The sequence below is a fragment of the Equus quagga genome, chromosome 8 (assembly GCF_021613505.1).
Source record: "Equus quagga isolate Etosha38 chromosome 8, UCLA_HA_Equagga_1.0, whole genome shotgun sequence".
Lineage (NCBI taxonomy): Eukaryota > Metazoa > Chordata > Mammalia > Perissodactyla > Equidae > Equus > Equus quagga.
The window spans coordinates 83,510,786-83,533,246 of record NC_060274.1 but is presented as its reverse complement, the minus strand read 5'-3'; the positions used below and the strand labels follow the sequence as shown (position 1 = coordinate 83,533,246).

Here is a 22,461-nt window from a genome sequence, read left to right as displayed (position 1 = left end):
AAAAAAAAAAAGAAAGGTTAGGGTAAGGGAACATTAGGAAAGCTTTAGGTCTAAATACTCTCAGGAGTTATTTACTGCACATCTACTATGCACAAAATACTAATAAGCCTTACAGTTAGTCCCTGCCACAGTGAAATCAACAGCATAATTGTGAGAGAAAAATTTTTAAAGTATTTCAAAACTGACAGTCTAAGTTTATTATTTTAGTTAAAAAGCATTTGATTTTCAGATTATACTCTTGCATAACCTGAAAATTCTTAAAATGCCAACCAGTGTGAGCTCTGTTCTTAAAATTAACTATGAATCACCAGCTCAGTGTTGGTACCAACCTCAAGAAGGCCAGCTTTTGTAGTCACCACCAACATGTCTGAATTTCCTTCATCTTCCATAGTAAGCAACTCTTCAACTGGAGAAGCAGCTCGAAACTGGAAAGGTGTACTTGCTCCACGAATTTCACCCTTATGGGTGACATAACAGAACTGATAAAATTCTCCATCATCATTTGGAAGGTAATATCCTAAGAGGAAGTTAACAAAAAATTATTAAACTTCCTATTATAAAATTAATCTTATTTCAATTTAATTGAACTATAGTTGCCATCTCCTCTCATTCCTGACCCTGTTCCAGACACTTAGAGTATCTTTCCTCCTATCTTTCACAAATTATCTGTCAAAACTAGACTCATTCTTCCTCCCTGAACACGCTGAAATTTTCCTTATCTTAGATCTAAGTTTATACTTCCAGAATACCCTTTCCCCATCTTCATTAGGGAAAACCCACTCATCTGAGAGAGTCAAGTATGTATTTTTCAATCAGAAAGAAGCTGGAGAAGGAGCAAGGGAAAAACCAGCATAAAAATCTAGGAGGATTGAAGGTGGGAACATATAATTTAAAAAAAAATCTTCTTCAAATTTGAAATTCATTACACGCAAAAGTGAGATATTAACAAAAGGAATAGGCTGCACATAAGAATTGTGTAAAGCAGAAAAGAAGATGAGGTCCACTGATACAACAGAACACAAATAAGCTTTGGAACCACACAGATTTATTCTGGAATTCCAGCTCTACCACTATTTACTTAACCTCCCTGAGTCCCAGTTTCTTATGTGGAAGAGATATGAAGCCATCTATCTCAGAGTTCCAAAGTATTTATAGATAATGTATTTATACCATCTAGCCCACTATCTGACAAATAAATAATGTGTGTTCAATTTTGTTCCTTCTTTCTTCAACTCAATTGTTACCCTCTCTTTTAAATTTTGCTGGATTATCCTACCTCAAAATTAATCTTTACCTCCTCTCTCCATAGCTCCCATGGTACTGTTTACATTAAAAAAAAAAAACTCCACAGTATACTTAGCATTATTAGTCATTATATGCATGCTTTATATCCTATATCAAGACCTCAGAAATACTGAAGGCAGATATATAATACACATAAAAATTCTGGAATCCCCCAGAATGACTTGTAAAAAGGAAGCATTCAATGATTGCAAAATGAACTACAAAGATGAATATATTCACCTTATCTTGGATATTAATATCTACCCACAAATCTGTAGTAAGCATGCCTGTTATTATTCTTTCATATCTTGAAATTTTCAGCCTTATTATTATGATATTTACTTCGTTTGATTTCATTCATTAAAAAATAGCTGGCCTTTCTCCTTAGAAACAGGAGAGAGGGGCACAGAAAATACAAGATAAACCTGGAACATCTTGTGGTGCTTGAAAGTAAGAAAAAAGTACTCAAAAAAGAAATGGAAGGCTTGGGGGAGTGTGGCGGGGGAGATGTCAAAAAATTCAGGAGCTCACCTGATGGAGCTCCCAATGGCCAAAGAAAGCTAGAACAATTTGAACAACAAAGAAATTATAGTATTAGATTTTATTCCACAGAACACAATAAATATCCATGAGTCCATGGAGAACAGGACAACTCTTCCTAACATAACAACTCCAACTAATAAAGTACAAGGAATGAGAATAGAAAAGCATCATTAGGCAAACACAACAACAATTGTTGTAGGCAAGATATTTCCTTAGTCTCAAAGTAGCTCCCCCATAATATTCATTAATTACAAAGGGAAAAATACTAACTTTACAGTGGAGAAACCCAGCAGACACCACCTTAACCAAGTGATTGAGATTAGTATCACCAGTAATAAGATACATGGACACAAAGTACTCCCTGATACAACGCACTGAAAAGGATACAACATCATTTCTATGGTATTCTTCCCGAAAATTATAACCTCAATCTAATCATGAGAAAACATCAGACAAGCCCCAAATTAGGATCATGCTACCAAAACAAAAAGAAAGGAAAAGATTGAACAGTACTGTTCAAAATGTAAAAGTCATGAAAGACAAGGACAGAATGAGGAACTGTCACAGATTGCAAGAGACTAAGAAGATATGACAACTAAACGCAACATGAGATTTTGGATTGGATCTAGGAATAGAAAAAAAGAACACTACTGGAAACACTAATGAAACGTAAGTCAGGTCTGTACTTTAGTCAACAGTATTGTACCAAGGTTAAACTCCTGGTTTTTTAAAATGTACTATGCTTATGTAAGATGTTAACGTTAAGGGAAGCTGGGTAAAGGGTATATGAAAATTCTGTGTACTATGTTTGCAATTTTACATGTAAAATTATTTCAAAATATCAAGTTTTAAAAAAAGTAATATACAGGTACACCTGGCAAATATTTTTAACAGTTTTTAAAAACCCCACCCTCCTAATATCTACTACTAAATTTATCAATCCATGGCAGAGTAACTTTGCAAATGGCCACTAGACTTATTTAAAAAGAGAAAACAAAATATAGTCTGACTAATCAGCTCTAGTGTCATGACATTAGAAATTCTACAAACTAGATATTCAAGGGGTGATTTAAAAAAACTCACAAAAATAATCCACTACAAAATATGATTCAAATACCATTTGAGATAAAAGATGTAGTTATTCAGAGTTGCAATTTAAAGCTGTCTAGAAAAAGCTCTCATCAGATTAATAACATTGAAAATAGGAAAAAGTAGAAACGAAAATGAGTCAAAATTTTATAGCCTGTGACATTTGCAATCAGCCAAATTATAATAAACAAATAAGACTCCAATTTAGGAAAACAATTACACTTACATGTTTTTGTTAATTGTTCTGAGTTTTGCATTTCAGAATTCTCAGGACTCATCCGCAAAATGAGCAAAGTAACTTGGAATATGCTTTAAAATCTCTCCGAGCATTAATATTCTATGACTAAGTTTTCTGTGACTCTATCCTGACTTTTTTGTATAACAAACAAGCCTAGGCTGGCAGAAGTTTTTACCTCTGAATTTCAAAGTAAAAATCTAACATCATCAATCTTCAAAAACTTGTAAAACTTACTGCATTTATGCTTAGCTCCCATGAAAATGCTTTTATAGTATAAACAGAAATAAACTAATGCTTTTCTACTTTTACTGATTTTAAACTTTTTGCTAAGTCACTGATACATATATTTATTAGTCACTATAATAAATTCAGTAAGTTAACTTATTTATTATAAGAAAACCAATCACATTAAAAACGACTGGAAATATACCCACAACTTTTAAGAACAAATATCTTAATAACAAAATCAGTTCCAATATACATACTTCAATTTGATTATCTAACAAACAGGCTAAGAATTAAAAGATAAACTACTTATATAATTTGTAACTTTTCTTAATCCATAAAACATCTATGAAAGCCTAAATCTTTGCCTGTATTACAGAACAAATTTTATCCTCTAGGGGCCGGCCTGCTAGCGCAGCGGTTAAGTGCACACATTACGCTTTGGCGGACTGGGGTCCACCGGTTCAGATCCCGGGTGTGGACATGGCACCGCTTGGCAAGCCATGCTGTGGCAGGCGTCCCCCATATAAAGTAGAGGAAGATGGGCACAGATGTTAGCTCAGGGCCAGTCTTCCTCAGCAAAAAAAGGAGGATTGGCAGATGTTAGCTCAGGGCTGATCTTCCTCAAAAAAAAATTTTTATCCTCTGAATATTTGTTTTTTGACATAATGCGTAAGGAAATTTTTTTTATATATGCAAGCTCCACGGGGTCACATTGCCAACTGACATTCACAACAAAGATATACAAACTTCAGAATAAAAAGTTTTCTTAAAAAATGTAAACTACCGGGGCTGGCCCCGTGGCCGAGTGGTTAAGTTCGCGCGCTCCGCTGCAGGTGGCCCAGTGTTTCGTTGGTTCGAATCCTGGGCGCGGACATGGCACTGCTCATCAGACCACGCTGAGGCAGCGTCCCACATGCCACAACTAGAAGAACCCACAACGAAGAATACATAACTATGTACCGGGGGGGCTTTGGGGAGAAAAAGGAAAAAATAAAATCTTTAAAAAAAAAAAAAAAATGTAAACTACCAAAATCCAAAACACTGACAAGACCAAATGCTGATAAGGATGCAGAGCAATAAGAACTCTCATTATTGCTGGTGGGAATGCAAAATGATACTGCCACCCTGGAAAAGTTTGATGGTTTCTTACAAAACTAAACATACTCTTACCATATTATGCAGCAATCGCACTCCTTGGTACTTACCCAAATGAGCTGAAAGCTTTACATCCACACAAAAACTTGTGCATGAAAGTTTATAGCAGCTTTTTTGATAACTGCCAAAACTTGGAAGCAACCAAGATGTCCTTTAACAAATGAATGGATGAACAAATTGTGTTACATCCGCACAATGAAATATAATTGGTTTCCTTTGTAATTCTATGCCTTTTATGTGTATTAAAATATTATACTGAGACAGAGTCCACTACCTTCACCAGACCAAAAAGAAGCCACGGCATAAACAAGACTAAGAATTTGCTTCTTATTGTTGCTGCTGCTGTTGTTGTTGTTGTTGTTTTGAGGAAGATTAGCCCTGAGCTAACATCTGCTGCCAATCCTCTTTTTTGCTGAGGAAGACTGGCCCTGAGCTAACATTTGTGTCCATCTTCCTCTAAGAATTTGCTTTAATACTCCAAGTCAGTGCAATTATAATGTGAAAATCACTGTGCAGCAAACTCTGTGATAGATTCCTAAATAAGAGTATTTTTAAAAATCTGTATGTAACGCCAAGCTAAAACAAACATGAATTTTATATTCCTCATTTACATCCATTTATAGGCAACTTTCCCTAAGAATTAATCTAACGACTCTATAGATACTGTTAACTCATCTTTATAGTTTTCACATAGGATATTTCCTGACCTCTAACCTGTTATATTATTCTACTATCAGTAATAGCATCATTTTCTCATTTGAAAAAAAATCATCAAAAGTAAAGATCTGGAAAGAAACCCACCATTTTCAACGGAAGTTAAGATAAAAAAACCTTTTCAATGTCTACATAAAATACCATGTGACCTATCCTAGCTATTTATATTCTTTTGACTTTTGTTAAACTAAGTTACTAATTAATTGAACTTTAGTATGCTGGGCATGGCTAAGTAGATCATTACAATGGGATACAACATTTTTAATGGCAAAAAAAACATCTAATTTCATCAAGTTCTGTAGTTTTCAGTTCTTACCTTGAAATGCTAATACACAATTGACTGTTAATCCTTCTACATAATGTTCAGGCATAGGGGACCATAAAAATGTATAATAATCACGAGCAGTACTCCATCCAACCTAAAAAATATAAAACATGAATATTATAAGTAAATAGTTTAATATTAGAGTGATATCTTCTAGCATACTATTTTTTACTACATCCTAAAGTTAAAACATGCGTTAATATGTTTACAAATCATGAGTATTTTAACAAGCATGTCAAATTTTTATGATTTTTTATTAAGCTATAACTTAGTGCTATAAAAATCTATATAAACTGAACAGTAGAATTTCTACTATGCATTAAAATGCAATTTGATATCCAATTTCTCAAGGAAAATCTTAGTATGCCTATGATCAAATATAAAAACTTATTTTGCTTAAAATTTGATTGCACTAAATATAACTTTTTAAAACTTACTATTTTATGTCTCAAATTTAAGTGTTTTAACAAGATTCCCCCTCCCCCTTAAATCCACTAACTAAATTTCACTTATCTCTGATCTTTACTAAGTCTTGCCTGTAGCGAATTGGTAACTTTTGTAAAACGCCTTTATTATCAAGATGTTTATATGTACAAATAGACCACCTGTGTCCCACCTATCTCTAAAACATCTTCAACTTACAACATGAATATATACGTTACATATCTCAGTCTTCATTTTCCAGATGGATGGTACTGTGTTAAATATTGAACATTAGAGATGTTGAAAACAGGTACTAGATATTCATTTGCCAGTAATATTATAAGAAATTATGCATCATCCACAGGGTTAGATTATACATATGTTCTGTAAGTCTGACTGACCTAGAACTAGATATTACAGAATATTGAAGCTGAAAGAATCTCATCAATCTTTAGTCTCTAAGGAGTGTTTTCAAACGGCAGGTCACACCCCAGCAGAAAGAGGTAATATCAATTTAGTGGTTCACAATCACATTTATTCTTTAATTGCATAGAATTAGAAAGTATCAGAGTGCATGAAGGGTAAGTATAGTAGGTAGTCCCCCCTTATGCACAGGGGATACGTTCCAAGACCTCCAACAGATGCTTGAAACCATGGATAGTACTGAATCCTATATATTATGCCTTTTCCCATATATGTATATATATACCTATGATAAAGTTTATATATGATAAATCTTTGATAATCTCTTGATAAATCTCTATGATAAGTCTCTTAACAGTAAGAGATTAACAATAATAAAATAATTATAACAATATACTGTAATAAAATATACCACAGATCTTAGCAACCTCAGGAAATGACTGTGTTTCTTTTCTTCTCTTAAGTCAAAAACTTTCACCTTGTTACTTAAAGGGAGTGCTTTACAGCTTCTTTTTGGCATATCCAAATTGCCAATGTCACTACTCTTGCACTTTGGAGTCATTATTAAGTAAAGTAAGGGTTACCTGAACACAAGCACTGTGATACTGTGACAGGTGATCTAATAACCAAGAGGACTACTAAGTGACTAACGAGCAGGTAGCGCATATAGCATGGATACAATAGACAGAGATGGTTCGCAACCCAGGAAGGACAGAGCTAGATGATATGCTATTTAAAACCTACGAATTGTTTATTCCTGGAATTTTCCATTTAATATTTTCAGACTCAGGTAACCACAAGTAATTGAAACCACAGAAAGCCAAACCACAGATAAGGGGGGTACTACTGTATTGCCTCATGAAAATTTGTTTCAGGTGTATTTGCATGCAACTTTGCTGGGTTGAATCACAGAATTTCTTTCTTTCTGTATGTCATAAACAAAAACGTTTGAAAAACACTGTCTCTTTACAGATGAGAAGCTTAAGGCATCTGTGATGTTAAGTGATTTACCTCACCTGTTTGAGGCTCAGTTTTTCCTCTCAGAATTGTTAGATTAAAATTAGATGATGAACATAAAAGCAGTACTTAGTAGAGTGCCTGACCTATGGTGAGCACTCTATAAAAGGTGGTTTTTGCAAGCACAGTATATTGTAGTGATTAACATCATAGGCAGTAAGGTCAGACTGCCAGAAAAGATCACCCACTAACTGTATGACTTCAGACAAGGAATTTCTGTTCCCTCCTCCTTAAAATGGAGTTAATGGTAACAATCTCAAAGGGTTGTGCATGTATTAAATGAGATAATCCCTGTAAAGCACTTAGCACAGTGCCTAGTACATTAGTGTTCGTTAAATGTTACTGTTCATTAACACTTAAGGACACACATCCTATTAGGGATGGTCATCTTCACTCTACAATGTTCTGTCCCTCATTTCAGATCCCACAATGCTTCTGCCATCTCCTGAAAGAGAGCCTATTTGAAGTTTTTTCCCCAATAAATGCATTTAGTATAAGTCATACCTTGCACTCTTTGTCCCTGTCTATACACCGATTTTTAAAGAAATACTAAGTAGAGCTGCATCTTTTTTGAAAGAAATCTCCCTAAGTGAACAGGCTCTACCTAGATCAAGTGGTCAACAGAAGAGTTGTGGTGTGCCATTTATTTGTGATGGCTGACACACAAAACTGCTAACATCACACTTACAGATATCTGATTCAAGTGGTACTGGGAACAGCAGTAACAGATAGCTTACTGAACGTTTGTTTTGGAGTAAATATCATTATCCTCATCTTACAAATTAAGAAACTAGTAAATGGCAGAGTCAGGATCTGAACCTCAAGTTTAAGCTCTTAACCACCAGGACACCACTCACTCCTCTCCTGGCAGGATATAAAATACTCATACTTTCTGAAATTCCACCTTCTTCCTTCCAAAACTGAGTCTATAACTATATAATTCTTAAAAGAAGTAAAGTTGACAAAAAACAAGACACAGTAAGGTAAAGAGGGAAAGCTCTGTTTCTAGTTGTCTTTCATCTAAGAAAAATGTGTGTAAGAAAAGAAATATGTTGAGTGGTTTGGTCCTTGCTGTGTTTTCTCTAAGTAAATCACAACAGCTCAGGCTGTTTCTTATTGGTTGACTATAATAGTAACTTATACTTTGCTTTCCCTTTCTGCATAAGTCTGGGCAACTCTTCTCAAGAGAGTGGTTGACTGTGCTATGAGATGTGTGTCACATGTACCCTATGCTGAGCCTACTGGGGAAGTGGGGCAAGACACAACTCTCTGAGTACAAAAATTAGGAATACAGAACTATACTTCAAATTCCTTTCGAGGAAGGAAAACTGAACAGTAGTTCTTAGGCCTCTCTGGGAAGCACATGTCAGGTATATATAAAAAATAAATGTAAAAGTCTTTCAATCTGGAAAGAGAATACAGGCTCCTTTAGGATGGGTATGTCTTACACCTACACTCCAGCGTAAGTGTATAGTAGACTGGACCACAGTGGAAGAAACACAGAAGACAGACATTGGAAAATTATATAGGCGCACATGGTAAAAATGACAAACAAATGTTATTAGAAGAGTCAATAAACCACAAACTGTCCAAGTCACCGGTTGTTTCTCTTTGTTTTATTTTCCTGGTCACCTGCCTAGAACTTGATTAGATTTCTGGACTGCAGATTTCAATCCCTTGAAATCCAAGGGAATTTGCCTTAGTCCATTAGCAGCAAACGTTAAAAAAATTATTACATTTAGAGTTGGTAACAACAATTTTAAAACACTGAAAAACTGCAAGAATAGGACAACACTTAGAACATTGAGACCAAGAGTTAAAATTACTTATGACTGTCAGAATATATTGCGTCTAGGAGATACACTTGAATCCAGTTAAGAGGGTCTGTCTACGTTAAGGAATCAAAGCAACAGATACTTCACATAGTTTAGTTTGGGGAATTACCATAGTACTGGGAATCATTCTTCTGTTACAAATGCAATAGCAAAATAAGAGCTAAAAAGGAAATTAAACAAGGGTGACATTAAAGGAAAAAAAATCACAAATGCGTTCCCTTTAAATGGCATTAACATTTTAGAAAAACATGTTAGATGAGAAGTATTGATCATAAAGAAAATTCTGAGAGGGAACATAAAGAAAATGTGAAGGACGTCAAGGTTGCCTAGTAAAAATAAAGATATTAATAAATTCTGGAGAAATCTTAAGAGAAAGATAGAAACATAAGGGTGAAGAGAGCACTTGTAAAGAGAGACAGAGATCCAAGGGGGACAGATTTTGAGATAGGGATAAAGGAAGACAGACACAAGACTAGGAGTGGAAAGGCACTGAAAATAAATTTGCCGGTTATGTATGGATAAATACAAAACATACAAAATAGTATAAAATAAGTATGAATTTTTAAAATCTAGAAAAATATACACCAAATTTAGATATTTCTGGAAGAGGTGTGGGTACAATGGGTAGGGTCATTCATTTTCCTTCTTTTGTATACACTGTAGTTTTCAAAAGTATCGGAAGAGTTAAAGGTCCTTCCTTTTAAAGGAAAACTACAAAAATGCCTAGATATAGACAAGGAGGATTCAACGCTGATTCTAAGATAGAAATATCATAACCAGTATAAATGTCCCTCCATGAGATAAAACGTTACAGAGCTACTTATATTAATAAGAAAGTGATTATAATCATAAGTGAAAAAATTCAGGACATAAAAAAGGGCATGCAGTACTATTCCAACTACTTTCAAAACATATGCATTAGAAAAAAGACTGAAAGTCTTCTTCCTTAACAAAAAAAGACTGAAGGAAATACTTAAAACATTAACAGTACTAACCACTTTTACTAGGTAGGAATATAGTTGGGCAATGAGATTGCTGGTCATCTTAATTTTATCTCTCATATTTTCTGTTTTGTTCTAATTTTTCTAAAATCGTGATTACTTTTACAACAGGAGAATATTCTTTTAAAACAGAAAATAAGACAGGCTCGAAGGAGACCCAGGCAGGAAAACAGAAGCAGCAGAAGAGAAATATGAAAAGGAAAGGAGACAAAAGAAAGAGGGAAACAAAGGCTTGAAACAGGATATTCAAGTATATAACCACTGCTCAGGTTCACTTTCCACACCAGGAAATTAAAGGTTCTCATCTGGATGCAGTTTGATGCAGTGAGAACAGCGCCTTACTGGGAGATTCTGTTTGCCTGTGACCTTGGACACATGAAGGAATCACTTTGCACTTCCAATCTCCTCATCAAGAACAGTATCTTGGAAGCATGAGAACTGTTTAAGACTAAAATTTTTTTTAAATCCCATGGACCTTTAGTTTAATATAAATTAATTATAAGGTAATTTAATTTGTACTAAGCATAAATCTAAATGTAAATAAATTCCTTATGCTCATACACTTACGCAAATAAGAACAAATAAAAGTCATAAACACAAACAGAACAATAAAATTCATATAATATGACATGATATTTTACTGCAGCTAATGTTGGGTTTAATAGTAAAGATATGGCATCAGGTATAGTTCTAAATCTTTTCCTGTATTTTCGCTTTAACTCTATTACTCATAAAATACATGCTGGATTTATAAGGAACTCTGTTGCTAATTTTGAGTAACCAGATCTCTCACTTAACCAAACGGTCAGAGAACAACTCTTGAATGCCAATTTACATGAGGTTCAAATCACAGCTCCAAACTTTAATGGATAACCTTGAGCAAGTCACTTCTCTCTCCTCAGTTCCCTCATCTATAAAATTGGGACTATAATGCTCTGATGAAAGATCTTTGCAAAGGGCAAAGTAATAAACATATGTTTATTTTACTTATAATTAAAACTAGTCAATACTTAGAAGAGGGAGGAAAAACTAAAAGGAAAAAATAAAAATCTTTAACCCAGTCTACATCCCTTGTCTGGCTTCACTCATTTCCCTACCCAACATGGACTTCACCGTCAGTTAATCATTTCAATAATGCACCAAAACCACACTAGTATCCTCTGTCTTCTTGACTTCCCTTTCCATTCACACTCCCCCACTGTTCTCCAATTCCCACTCTGAATGATGTCCACTTTTGAAATTCTTCACTCACAATTTTGGGTGCTGAACCTCTCTGGAGAAAGTCACAAAACTGCTGCTCAGCAACCAGAAGGTTCCCTACCTCAATTCTATATAACATTCTTCAACCCTAGCAAGACCAGATCTTCTCCATACTCAAGCCCTTCCCAACTCTGAGCACATGACCTTGCTCCCCCTTAGTGAATATACTCAAGCCATGAGTGAGTTCCAGTCCCAATTCATTGAACTAACTGCTGACAAACACTATGGATTCTACTTATGGATTTATTACCCACAAGTGATTCTCTTCTCTACTTTAGGCCTTTGTTGTCATCTCACCTAGAAAATTAGGATAGTATAAACATTCTCTCTTCTGCCATTCTCTTCTAATTCTAATTTATCTTACTCTGCACTACAAGATTAAAGTTCACCTCCAAACTCTACTACTCTGCATTTCTCAGCCAAATGTTAAAACAATCCACAAAGTGACCCAAACCAATCTTTTCCATTCATCATCTAAAACTGCTATCTGTCCCAGGCAAATCAAATTCCTTAACACTTTCTCAACCATACCATCCACTTTCTCTTCATTCCCTCCCCCTTACAATGACTATCTGGCACTTTCTCCCTGACTGCCTGTCAGTATCATATCTATCAAAATCATTCTGGAGGGCAATCTGCAATACACATAATGTGTTTAAGAACATGCAATGTCATAAACATGGCAATTCCATTTCCAAGAACTTACTGTCTGAAATAAGTGGACAAATGAACAAAATAAAGACATATTAAAGTATTATCCAGGCAAAAAAGATGGAAAGGGTATTCTATACAATTTTATTCATTTATTTATATATTTATCTAAGTATTTATTTGTTGTTTAGAGAAAAGTTACAGTCCATGGAGTGCACAAGAGATAACAGATTAGCATTACCAAAGCAAAAAGTAAGCTGTGGGCAATGAAAAAAACTGAAGTCGCAGATCAAGTCATATAAAGGAGCTCTATATAGTACACTAAGTTATTTGGTCTTGGCATTATTCTATATATGTTGAAGAACCACTGAAAGAGTTTCAGACAAGAAAAATATGTGTTCAGATCTTCATTTTATATTATAGTAGTTTATACAGAGGAGTTTGAAGAACAGACGGGGATTGGGGGGGACAAGAATGAAAGCAGGGAAAACAGGTGAGCTACTGCAACAGTCTCGGTAAGAGAAAAGGAGGGCATAAACTAGGGCAGTGATACTATGCAGAAATACGTAGGCAGTAAAATGGATAGAATTGCTGTTTGGCTGGATTTGAAGGGAAAGTCATGAGCTTTTGCCTTAGGCAATAGGCTATTAACTAAAAATGAAAAAAATAGAAGAAATAAACAAGAAGTCTGAAGTAAAAAGGTAAAGATTCATCTTCAGGAAATACAATTTATCACACATCAGCCTACATACCTATATACGCAAAGACTTCCCACTGCCCACAATAAAAAAGTCTGCAAACTATTTAGCCTAACACTTAATTCCAACCTTATCTCCCTCCACTTCCCTAAATGAAGCTTATGTTCTAGTTAAACCGACTAACTCATTCTCCTAACATTCTTACCTCAGTGCCTTTGCTTATACCATTTTCCTGTTAGGAATACCATTCTCTTCCCTCAATCTCATTTCCTTGCTCTATTCTTCCTCTTTGACCCATTCTTGTAGAAAATACGATTCTTGGTCAGTATCTTTAACTTGACACCAATATCTCATATAAAATCAAAACTGATACTGCTTTCATAAAAAATGCTTACAATAAATTTATCTCCATTTTGGAATTTGACAAGTCTAAAAACCCCCCAAAATTAACAGTAAATGACTCATCTATCCAGCAACCTCAAGGACTGAGGGATTCACAAAGGAACCGAAATGTCATTAAATGCCTACTCTCTGTTTTGTCCAATACAGTTTTCCTGACCTCCTCACTTTATTAGGCTGGACTGTCATTTCTAAATACTCTCAATGTGCCAAAGTCTAGCAGCTACTCTTACTTCTTTCTACTTTGCCGTTTAACTTATACAGACCAGACAAAGTTTCAAGACCGTTAAAATCACATCTAAAATAAAACAAACTGATTCTGAGGGATAATCTAGAGTAACCCAGGAAAAAAATAAGTTTTATTGTCTGGACTTTTATAACATTATTTTGACGGCTCAAAGGACACTCTTCTCTTATGTTTTGGTTCTCCACCACATTCTAAAGAATAGAAATTGCCAGAAAACCTCCAGCACAGTGAAGCACCACTATAACGATCATCTCAATGCAATTTTCAAGTAAATACACAAAATGAATAGCAAAATATAAGAACTGCTGTAAAAAATTAATTACAAATGTCTGGAAGAGATAGTAAATGACATAGTAAACCAAAGGAAAAGATCATTTTTTCAGAAAAGGAATGGAGAAAGAAGAAGAAAAAAAAAAAGATTCTGAAAAAATTTTCACAAGACCTTGATAAAGTTGAACCTTTTGATCACAGGGAGAAAGCCTGGTGAATTGAAGTTTCCAACATTTGTTGTATACTACCTTGCACTGTTAAATATTTTGTGTTTACAAAATGTTTACACTTACAAATGTAAATGTTTTACATTTGATGTCTACAAAAATGACCATTAATGTAGAGTTCAGACAAGGATAGTACAAGCTACTTATCAACCTGCTTAAAAAGAAAATAAAAACGATCTACATGGAAGAAATACGCAGAAAGTTTTTCTTACCTTGAATATACCAACCCAATCTTTTGGGTGTGGATGGATATACGGAGTTAAGGTGTAATGACATTCCAGGTGTGCATTAGGAAGATAACTCTTGGCCACGTTTTGAAAGATGACATGGGCAAAGTTGGAAGTCTGTGGGACTTCTTGAAAGGATGTCATTGTGAATCTGAAACAAGTAAATCATACAAGTTGAATAACACCAACTAAAAAAAAAACCTTTAGAAAATACATACCATTTAATGCAAATTACATGGATATTTGCATGCCATAAGCCTTGAGAAGACATATACGTTTTTAATACTGGAACTCCTCCTTAAAAACGTGATTTTCACTGACAAGTTGAGAAATAACTCATTTACAATATGGCTCAGAAAGTTACATGGCAGTTAAAAACTTTAAAAACCAAAATCAAAAACAAACTCTCATTAAAAATAGAAATACCAGGGGGCTGGCCCCGTGGCCGAGTGGTGAGTGGTTAAAGCTTGCGCGCTCCGCTGTAGGCGGCCCAGTGTTTCATTAGTTCGAATCCTGGGCGCAGACATGGCACTGCTCATCAAACCACGCTGAGGCAGCGTCCCACATGCCACAACTAGAAGGACGCACAACGAAGAATATACAACTATGTACCGGGGGGCTTTGGGGAGAAAAAGGAAAAAATAAAATCTTTAAAAAAAAAAAGAAAAGAAATACCAGGCCAGCCCAGTGGCACAGCAGTTAGGTGTGCACGTTCTGCTTTGGTGGCCCGGGGTTCACTGGTTTGAATCCCAGGTGCAGACATGGCACCACTTGGCAAACCACGCTGTGGTAGGCATCCCACATATAAAGTAAAGGAAGATGGGCACAGATGTTAGCTCAGGGTCAGTCTTCCTCAGCAAAAGGAGGAGGATTGGCAGCAGTTAGCTCACGGCTAACCTTCCTCAAAGAAAAAATAATAGAAATAGCATATAACCCAGCTATCCCATTGCTAAGTATTTATCCAAAAGACTTGAAAACAACAATACAAAGAAAATTATGCACCCCTATGTTCACTGCAGCATTATTCACAATAGCCAAGATGTGGAAGCAACCCAAGTGCCCATTGACTGATGAATGGATAAAGAAGATGTGATATTTATATATACAATGGAATACTACTCAGCCATAAAAAAAAGACGAAATCGTCACATTTGCAACCACATGGATGGACCTTGAGGGTATTATGCTGAGCGAAATAAGCCAGACAAACACAAACACTGTATGATTTCATTCATATGTGGAATATAAACAAACTTACAGACAAAGAGAACAAATAAGTGGTTACTGGGGGAAGGTGGGTGGAGGGTGAGCACAAGTGGTGAAGGGGCACACTTATATGGTCTATGAGAAATAATAATGTACAACTGAAATTTCACAATGTTATAAGCTATTATGACCACAATTTAGGGGGGAAAAAACTCAACTCTCCTAGACAGCCTAGAGCTCTGCTTCTTTTTGCAACCAAAAGCAAATGAACCTGAGGTGTTCCTATGCTGAACCCTTGAAATTCATCATTTTCCTCTCTAATCTGACCCATCCCCTCCTCTCCCTTGATTCTAGGCTCCTATAACTGATGCTAATCTCTCTGTGCCTGCATTCCTGACCCATGCTCACAATCCTCAGACCAGTGTTTCTCAACCCTGACTACATATTAGAATCATTAGAGGTTTAAAAAAAAAAAAAAAGGCCAGGACAATGACTTTCCAGAAATGGGACATGTGTGTTTTTTTCTTTTAAAGTCTTTCAAAGTAATCTTAATCCTGTATGCAGCAAGTGCAGAGAACCACTGCTTAAGACTCTGACCCAACCCAACAACTTAAGTCTCCACTACCACCTCTCACTCATTTCCACAGATGGAGACTTAGGCCTTGGGCTTCTGGTACATGCTTGTTCAGATGTAAAATCTCAGCTAGTCTACTTGAAATAGCTCAGTCTATTTGTTCCTCTCTACTTATACAGATTCCACCCTTTCACTCTGAGTTCAATGATTCTACCTTGATTTCCAGTATTTATGTACCCTTTCCACATATTACTGCTGAAAAATAATTTACATATTTTTAAATGTATAGTGTCAATGAAAAACATATTGTTGAAAATCTAATATAGATTCAGTGAACACTCACTGGCTTAGTGAACACTAAGTACTGGTGAGACTGGACTATAAAAATCTGCAAGACTCAAATATTTTCCATATTTTGTTCTCTACTTTTGAAATAAAGGATATAATTGAATATTTACTCAAAAAGGCTATCTACAGTGTGTCACAGACTCAGCACAATCCTTGATTCTACAGTACACATAAGAAACTATGACAGTGACCCTATAGTACTTGGTTCTGAGTCATCAAAACAGGAATCTCTGTAATAATGGGGACAACTAGAACAAGATTTTGCTAACCAAATTAATTTACTTAACAAATCAATGAAGTTTCCACAGGGCAACCACAGCAGTAAGACTCTACTCATATTTTAACAATCATTAAGAAGTCTTTATGGGGCTGGCCCCGTGGCCAAGTGGTTAAGGTCGCGTGCTCCGCTGCAGGCAGCCCAGTGTTTCGTTGGTTCGAATCCTGGGCGCAGACATGGCACTGCTCATCAAACCACGCTGAGGCAGCGTCCCACATGCCACAACTAGAGGAACCCACAACGAAGAATATACAACTATGTACCGGGGGGCTTTGGGGAGAAAGAAGGAAAAAATAAAATCTTTAAAAAAAAAAAAAGTCTTTATTACTAAGAAGATCTAAGACAATATGCTTTTACAACTGTTTCTTTTGCTGACTGTTTGAAATCCTAGGGCAATTTTTAAAGTTTTCAAATAACAAGCACTTTGGAAAATATCCACTTTTCTTCTTGTGCATTCTCTGCATCTGTTCTGGTCAAAGTACTGCTTGACTGAAACAATATACTGGACATCCCATAGAGAGACTGTCAATCTTGAACCTGGAAGCCGCTGTGGTAGAATACCAGGCTGGTTGCCTGTTAGCCTCTCCCCACCTAAGGTTTGCTAGGATTCCAAAGTAAAGAGAGTGCATTAAGCAGCAATCCTCCTGTACCTCTGCACTAACAAGAAGGCTTTACTACCAGCAACCCTATTTCACAGATTAACTGTCGATACTCCCCACGTGATAACCCAAAGCCTTCAGGAAAATGAAAAGGTGGTGTTTACAAACACTGGGAAATCTGCTTTAAAAAACGGAACAGCTATTACTTTGTCTCTTTGAATTGTCTGAGCTAATCTGGGCTCGGGGGATGTCATGATGCTATCAAGTATCTCTTTTCAAGTCAGTGGCTTTATAAAGTGGGAAAAGCCCATCAATCCCAGTTTTGAAAAAAATGTTCACTACTGGTTATAAGATACTAATAAGAGAAACTATAGCTAAATCAATTGAACCAACCTGTTAGACAGAACTACCAAAACTGAGGCAAGAGAATCAGTAACATTTTTCTATGAAGAGAGTGAATATTTAGGTTTCTCTGAGGAAGATATTCAGTAAGGAGAAAATAAGGCTGGCTTAGAATGAGTTTCTCATGTTTTTAATTAAAAGCAGTTTAAGAATGACATTTTTCTTTCTTCAAACTTAACATGTTTCCTAAAGTAAACTAAATCAACAAAGCTGTAATTATTCGTTATAAAACAAGGCAGTGAAGTCTAAACTTTTGTTTAACCTCAATTACAAGAGTATTTTTAAAATCCAAAATCCAACCTCACACTTTTACTTCAATGAAAAGTGTTTAAGATATAAAATAGCTTGAAGGTATACACATATTTATATATGTATATATGCCTATAAATGCATCAAAAGGGACTCAAAAAGTACTCATCATGCAGTTAATAGTCTTTACTCATGAGAGAAATGTGTGAAAAGAGGATTTAAGACTAAAGGTTAATTCAATTGATTGTTTGAATTTTTACAGTGTATACAAATGTATTATTTTCATTGTCTTAAACATACTAACACAAAATTTTATTTTTAAACCCTCCTCCCCAAATTCAAGTTTTTAGTAGAAAACCCTAACATCAGACTTTAAATATAATCACGACGCTTATAAATCTGAAGAGTAAGAAAATTTGTGATCATCCTATTAACCTTCTTAATCTCTCTCCAACACTCCAACCTCTTCAAAAATTTCAGTGTGATTATAACTACAGAAATATTTTATAAAAGTCATTCCACTCCCATTAATCTTTCTTTTTTATTAAATTCCAATATATTTTCTAGTCATAAAAAAGTTAACATGGATAAATGTAATCTAAATGTAATTACAATATGAATCAACCCATTTTAAATAGTAAAATAAAATTTCTAATTTCCATATGTTCCTCTGTTTCACTCCTCACACAGATAAGAAATGGAGTGAAAAGACTGGCAAGCTTATAAAAATGCTGAAATTCACTCAGAATGCCAATGTATCAAGATGCCTTACAGGCAGATTTATACACTACACATGCGCACGCATGCACGCACAAACACACACCCCACCCAGTGAGAAGTAATGTGCAAAGTCACTGCATCACCTTGTGGTAATACTTGGAAGTGTAGCTCCACTAACATTCTGATAAAAAGAACAAACTGTTGCCTCAACTGGAGAAAGGAAATACAGCCGCTACACACAAAGGGAAGCAGAAGCCCCTCTATCATAACAAATTTTGCTCCCATTCTCTCAAGTACATCTCCAGAAGCATGGGTACATTAAGATGCAAGCCAAGACTAAGTAAAAACTTTCCAGTCAAGAATTAAAGGACCAGTCATATTTGGCTGGGATACCAAGTCTGAAATGCACATGCATGCTGCTGGCAGTGCCCTCTTCTAGGCTTCCTACTATATGGCCTCCCAGAGTTCTAACATCTCTAGAGTTCCTTTGCCTATATCATGCTGTAAACTTTACACTATGAACTCTTTGGTCTAAAATCCAATTTTGCTATTTTGGGGTTTCATCAATGTCCAAAGAAAAGATAAATACTATGCAGTGGGCACTCAAGTATCTAGCTAAAATAAACGTGGGGCGGAAGACATTTCAATGTTGTCTTTACTTCTTCCTCTCAGTACTTTTTCAAGCCTCAAATAGATCTGGCTTTTGTGGTAGTATTTTACCAGTAGCTCTTGATCCTTATTTTACTTGTCTGGCCCAAAAATGTAAGTCTTAGTCAATTACAGTAGAAAATAGACCATACTAAGAACTTCTGTGCATTAAACGTTACAGAATCAAATTAGGCTTTTTAATTTGGAATATTTTATATAATTTGCCAGTTCTAACAATTAGAATTCAAAAAGGAAATAAGGTAATTTTGTTCTGTATAATAATATGATTATGGTGATTGTATTTTTTTTTTCCCAAAGCCCTTATCAGTTAAAGAGGCTGAAGTAATTACACATACTAAGTGAAATATCCTAATGTCCAGGGTTTGCTTTAAAAACTCTAAGGGAAAAAATAAATGTGTTGGAGGTGGTAATAAAACAAGATTAGCAAAATGATGGTTCCTTTTACTGTTCGTTCTCCTTTTGTGTATGTTTGAAAATTTCCATAACAAAAGTTAGTGAAACTAGATCAAATAAACAAAGATTAGTAATAAAAACTCCATGTATGACCACTGCAACAGAAACACATCACATGTACTGGTTGACAAACTTAGTGAACGTTTATTAAATCTTCAGCTAAAAATAGGTGAACTTTTAAAATTATCTCCAAACTTCAGTCCTACAGGACACAAAAACATCTGAAGGGAAAATTATGCCTGAGAGTCTAACAGTTCCCAATTATTCATACTTTAGCTCAAACAAAGACCAGGTGGTATATAGACCAGAAAAATGTTACAGGCAAACTTTCTGGGATCCCGGCAGAAGCCAAGCCACCAATCTGTTAATCTGCACTCTTACAGACATCCCTATCTCCAGAACTCCTTACACATGAGTGCCACTACACTCTGCCCAGCTGTCACTCACACTACTTTTATTTACTTTTTAAGTTGTTTTAAAAGTTGGTTTCTAAAAAGCTATGATCGTGGCCCATACATAATAGAGGGGAGGGAATTTTTATCTTCTTCTAAGGGTTTATTTGGAGCAAAATAAACTTTAAAAAGCCAGAAGTGCATACAGCCAAAGTTTTACTCAGTAATATCCAAATTCCAAAAGAATACAAGCCAATAAACTTCCCATGTGAGATAATTCCCCCAAAGAGGTAGAAAAGGACCATCGTTAGGATCTTTCATAAATATTTAACACCATTAAAAAGGGTGAAACTTAGAATTCCAAAACACCTATTACTTTGTTAAGGAAAAGATATTTACTGGTTAAGTCTAAAAACAAATGGCTCAGCCATAATTGTAAACAGAGGTGTGCAATTTAAGAATATGATGACTAGAAAATAAAAACTACAATAGGATGTTCTTTGAACTTGCAAAAAAGAAAAACCTAGTAAGTCATTTCTAACATAATCAAGCAATCCTTCAAGAAATCACGTCTACCAGCGACAAGAACAGAACGAAGGCCTGGCCTCCGCCCCTTCTCCATACCCGAACAGCACTTCGAGGGCAATCAGCCCACTTTGAGATTAACAAGTTACTCAAAAAACCTCTTTAAATGCTTTTGGAATCGAGCACCAGAATTATAATTAGCGATTGTTCGTGCACAGTTCGTAGAAATTTTGCAATCAGTGCAATGCAGAGAGTTGAAAAATTAAGACGTATTTTCCCATCTGAATCCCTGACACAACAGCAATTCATAACTACTTTGTGAAACCTAAAACTTAGTATATGTAGAAAGTCAAATGCCAGTGTTTTCAAACAAAACTATTACCAATATGGCAATACATATTTATCAATAGTTTTCTACACATATACACATACATACATACACACACACACACCCCCCCTAATCCCTAACAAAGATTCCCCGAAGCGACGAGCGCATGTCGCGCCTGTTGGGACTTGTCCAACAACCCGCGGACCTGCGGGGTGTTGGGCGATGGGGAGAAAGAGTTGTGCAATCAAGAAAAGTCGCCTAAGCAAAAAAAGATGTGACGCTCCTGGAAAGATTTTTTAAGGTCCCTTCGAGCACCAGGCGGAGGGGCCACTCATACACTGACGAAGAAGAGCGGTCACTAAGTGCGCAGCCCAGGCGAAGTCGCAGATCAGGCCAGAAGAGCTAACTCCGCCCGCGGCCCCCAACGGAGGCGGCGCAGGGAGTCTCCGCCTCCTCCTCCGCCTCCAGGGCGACTCAAACCAAAACACTTGGGTTTCACTCCGCACCGAAAACCCGAGCGTCCTTTCCGGACTCGGTCCAGATGTTTTCCCAAGCTCACCTACGCCGGCCGCAAACCCGGCGACCGCAAAACGCTCACCCTAGAGCTGAGCCTTGGGCAAGAGAGTTTCTTCCTCGGGGGTCACCCGCGTCCCTCGCCCCCCGCCAAAGGGACCACGTTCCACGCACCTCCCAAATCGGAAAGGCCTATATCCCGGGGCCTCCCGGCCGTGGGGGACGGGCACCCGTCGCTTTTCCCAACTCCACTGCTAACCGAGGTCACCCACGCCCCCGTCACAATCGCAGTCCGGGAGGAAAGGTTTGTCCTTGGGAAGGAAAGCATCACAGTTTGGCAGCATCGTCACCACAGAGACCGGCCAGGCCCCGAGACTCCAGGGGCTGGGGGGGTGTATCACAAGCCCACAAAGAGCTCCAGCGGGGGTCTGCCTCGCACAAGGCGCTGGGGGGAGCTGGGGAAGGCGCTTACCAGTGAGAGGCTCCCGGACAGAGCGGGAGCGTCAGAGAGGCTTCCGAGCCTGAGCGACCATCAGCCGCCTAACCTCTTCCGCCACCACTGCCTCTCTCCACCGACCGGCTACACCTCCCTTCAGGGCCAAAAGCCGGCGCCACGTCACTTCCGCGTAGGGGCCCGCCCCTTCCGCCGCCGCCGCTGCGCTGGGTTGGCTGGGCGCGTCCGCTGAAACATTGTTTTGGGCCCCGCGGCCCTTGCTAGCCCCGCGGCCGGCGGGCGGCCGGCGGACGCAAACAGGTCCAAGTCGGCCTTTTCCCTCGGCCCGGCTCCTCCGTCTCTTTCTTGGGCCTCGCCGTTTTCTTTCAGAGAGCTAGTTGCAGCCAAACAGGGTCCGTTTGGATTTGCATTTTTGATTATATAATTTTCTCTTTGACCGGAAAGTTAAGTAACTTACCACTTAGATGGAACGGGTAGCCCAGAGGTTTGAACTGTTCC

At 36.9% G+C, this 22,461-nt stretch overlaps 1 protein-coding gene across 3 annotated transcripts in view; it reads right to left on the bottom strand.

The window, feature by feature from the left end:
* TAX1BP1 (Tax1 binding protein 1) overlaps window positions 1-22,118 on the bottom strand; it is a 78,078-nt gene extending 55,960 nt beyond the window's left edge. Inside the window, exons 1-4 of one of the 3 annotated variants that reach the window (XM_046668766.1) lie at window positions 21,982-22,118; window positions 14,240-14,405; window positions 5,568-5,670; window positions 330-517 (exon numbers count right to left, since the gene is read on the bottom strand). In XM_046668766.1, the coding sequence (XP_046524722.1) occupies window positions 330-517; window positions 5,568-5,670; window positions 14,240-14,398 (450 nt within the window). In that variant the 5' untranslated portion in view covers window positions 14,399-14,405; window positions 21,982-22,118. Of the gene's footprint in view, window positions 1-329; window positions 518-5,567; window positions 5,671-14,239; window positions 14,406-21,683; window positions 21,834-21,981 lie in introns of those variants that run through there. The other 2 variants (XM_046668767.1, XM_046668765.1) reach the window with 2 other exon arrangements.
* Between the last annotated feature and the right edge of the window lie 343 nt (window positions 22,119-22,461).